This window comes from Anneissia japonica, unplaced genomic scaffold (assembly GCF_011630105.1).
Source record: "Anneissia japonica isolate Jap-2015-1 unplaced genomic scaffold, ASM1163010v1 scaffold287917_len653891_cov171, whole genome shotgun sequence".
NCBI classification, from domain to species: Eukaryota; Metazoa; Echinodermata; class Crinoidea; order Comatulida; family Comatulidae; genus Anneissia; species Anneissia japonica.
Window position 1 is genome coordinate 207,459 of NW_022747660.1, and position 3,784 is coordinate 211,242.

The following is a 3,784-nucleotide window of genomic DNA, read 5'->3' on the forward strand; positions in this document are numbered from 1 at the left end:
ATATGAGGCTGCTTACGACAAAAACCGGCGCAGAGTCGATCGTGCTATTATTGACATAATCGCAGTTGAAGGTTAAAATGTCAAAATTATGACAAAAATTCGATTTTTTTAATTTCAACAAAAAACGATAGTTCAATGTCTATTGTAACATACCTCTAAATATCAGACCTACAAATTATCGCTAAAATGTTACATTTTGTGATTATATTGAGGTGATTCCTTGTGAAAATCCAAAGAAACGTCCAAAGAAACACGATCGAAACCATACCTTAATTATAAGTATCATATAAAAATATTAACTTCCAACGAGAAACAAACTGAAAACCGGTACATATATTTTATTTGAAAATATATATACAAATTCTTAAAATGATGACCAGATAATATAAGGGCCAATGCAAAATAATACTGGAATGGTTATTTCAGTTGTCCGTGAACTGCAGATACTATTTTGTCATTCACATCGTTAATTGTAAGTAACTCAAATAAACAAATTAAGCGATTCATATATGAAATTCAATTTTCTCTTTAGCTCATGACAAGGAATACATCTTTTAAAAAAGTTTGAGCAGATAACACTGATTATGTTGACAAGATTTTCCAGTGTTAGTGAGAAATTTTATATCTTGATAGGTTTTTTATCGAGCACCATTACCCTTTTTAAAGTTCAATCATGGAGGAATTAGTAAAACTAATTCCTCCATGGTTCAATAGAAGAATGTCATTAGTGTTGACATAATGTAGGCCTATGGAAAAAAGTTGTAAATCGTACATTACGCAAGAGGTTTTGCTTATTTTTCAACTCTAAAAAAGGGCACATGTTGTCACTATTATTTGGCTTGCAATCCATTGTTTTTTCTTTCTTTCATTCTTTCCTTCCTTTCTTTCTTCCTCCCTCCTTCCATTCCTTCCTCCCCTCCCCGTCTGTCCCACCCCCTCTGTCCCTCCCCACTCCCGTTTTCCCTCTCTCCGACTTTCCCTTTCACCTTCCTTCCTTACCAAATACAAAAACATATACACAACTTGCAATAGGAGGTTGAAAAAATAAATTTCTATAATCGAGTTTAAACACCTTTACGGAGAACATACAATACCACTGGTGAAACTAAACAAAAAAATATAAATACTAATAATATTATACTAATAATACTGTAATAATACTAATAATAATAATAATGGTTTAATAAAATATATTAAATTCGTTTTATAAAGAAATTGCTATTGACTTTCCTACCATAATTTTGTCCCTTCAAAAACGATAAGAAACTTTCCCAAAGAAATACGAGGTTGTGGAACAGCTAAATTAAGCGGGTTGTTAAATCTGGTACCATGAGAATGATCAACAGTTAATGAGTAATCGTTAAAATTATGAAGAGTTTGGTTATGATAAATATCAGAAATACATTTAAGAACATGTACTCTATGTAGCTTATAAATATCTAATTTTTTAAGTTCATGAAACAGAGAAGACGACTGTGCCTAAACATCGAAAAAAGCAATACATCTGACAATAATTTTTTGCAACGCTAAAATAGGCTTTAAAAATGATTCGAATTTACTTTTCCAAACTTCTATACCATTATGTTATACGGTACCATTGTTTACACATCATATCAAATGTCTGGTGCTCGTGTCTGTACCCCCACTCCACGACACCACCATTGAAGTCCCATAATAAAACAGGCTTCCTGTTAGGCAACGAAATTTCTTTTAAGGCAATAGTATTTCTCTATTTCTCGGACCATTTCACGTTGTTGAACTAATTAACAAGCTCGTGGTCTCCACTCTGCTAAAAAATCATTACTAACATCTCGTTCAAAGACTTTTTATAGTCCGCCTCTTCTCTTTTTATTTATTCATTCATCATCATCATTATCATCACAATTATTATTATTATTATAAAAAGTGGTTCCTTGCAGGGTGTATTTTTTTTTTACAGTAGTTAAGCGATTGCTGTCACGTAATAAGAGGAATAAATGTGCGATTTTATTTGGCCTTGAGTCAAGAAATGTTTGTTAATATACTATACTGTTATCACATTTTTCTTTTCATTGTCTAAAAAAATTAATTAGAAAAAAACCCAATTTCAGTGTATTCCTTGATAATTTCTTCTAATTAAGCCACCTACCTTGTGTTGCCGGACAATCATCATATAAGTCGTCTACTTTTTCAAGTTTGAATGGCCCTTTAGTGCGTCTGGTACTTCTTTCACCTTTGTAAAATGAAATCCCATCTAAATTATGTTGTAGTAGATGTAATATTGTTACGTTACTTGTTACTTGTTGTCTTATCTGTATATTCTATGGATGTTTCAGAGAGCTTATTCTTGTTCAGATATTTTAAACACTTCGATGCTGCATTCTGAATGAATTGTTAAATTGATAAATGAAACTAAAAATTATATTAATATAGGCCTGTAAGTAAATGTAGTATTCAAAATAATCACATAAGTTTGATAAATATATTGAGAAAAACCCAATAAGCCCGAATGCTTGTTTCTGCAGGAATTCTTAATGTGGTAATTAATAAAGATAATGTAAAACTATTTCACCTTTTGGTTTTCTTTCAGTACTGTTCTCGAAAGTCATTAACTGTTTCATTTTCACATCAACATTCAATTCACCATTTATTACTTCTATTCCACTGTCAAGTAAATTCTTCCAATACCTTACTACATGATCTTTTATATAATCGACAACGCCATCTTCAGGTATTTCTGACACATCAAATATTCGCTGCATTGCGGACCTTGAAAAATATTTTTTGATATTTACTGCAAAAATGATAAAGCCCAAAATACTGATAAATTACAATTGAACATTGTATTCTGTTGTATATTACAAAAAGTTGTTTTTGTAGAATTTTACAGAATGTAATGTCAAAATTAGCTTATCAGAAATAATAAGGTTTTAAGAAATCAGTTGCTTACTGTCTCTCCATGCAAATGTACCGTAAGAATTGTGATACGGTATTGGAATAAGCATATCAGTGAAAATATCGTTCAACGGTTCGCAGTCATTGTCATCAGAAGCGGAACATAAATGGGATTTCATGTCAAAATAAAGTTCACCATTTTGTAACACAGCAGTATATCTGTTAAAAACAAATTGGTTTCGTTTTTGTTTATTAATTCGACCACACAACAAAATAAATTGTCGGAGGCAGCTTTAGAAAATGAATTACTCTAACTCTCTCAAGTCATCTGCCACCACAGGCTGCCCTTTTATATTTTTGTATACACTCACAAGGATTATGGGTTCGGGAAATAAAAAATAATCGTAAGTGTAACGATTTGAATTGATTTAGCAATGATAGATAAAATCGGACAAGGTTTAACATTTATAAGTAACGTCTGCATAAAAAGGTACAGAATAATTGATTTGCTATTAATGCAGTTTCATAAAAAAAAGGCATTTTCAGATACCTAATATTTTAGAATAAATATTAAATAATTTAGGGAGTCGTTCATTTTTTGCTTAGAATAACGCACAATTGTCGGTAACTCTGGGTCCTACTAGACGCTACACGGACCTACACAAAAATTAAGAAGTCATTGATAAAACACACGACGCGAAAGTTTTTAAGATGCTGGTTAAAATCACTTAATACCTTAAACATTCGAAAAGAAGCCCAATGCATTCTTTTTGTTATTTGGATAGACCCCTTTTCAAGACGTGTTTTTTCGAGATAGTCTATATTTTCTAGATTACTTTTGAAATCTAAAGAATGAATGCTGTAAATATTATTGCGAATTGCTACTTTAAAACAATATAACTACTGTAAT

At 31.2% G+C, this 3,784-nt stretch overlaps 1 protein-coding gene across 1 annotated transcript in view; it reads right to left on the bottom strand.

Moving 5' to 3' along the window:
• The window catches only part of LOC117120523, a 30,334-nt gene that overhangs the window by 1,484 nt on the left and 25,066 nt on the right, over positions 1-3,784 (bottom strand). The window contains exons 32-34 of the mRNA XM_033265536.1: positions 2,930-3,093; positions 2,552-2,773; positions 2,129-2,212 (exon numbers count right to left, since the gene is read on the bottom strand). Coding sequence (XP_033121427.1) covers positions 2,129-2,212; positions 2,552-2,773; positions 2,930-3,093 — 470 coding nt within the window. The remainder of the gene's footprint in view (positions 1-2,128; positions 2,213-2,551; positions 2,774-2,929; positions 3,094-3,784) is intronic.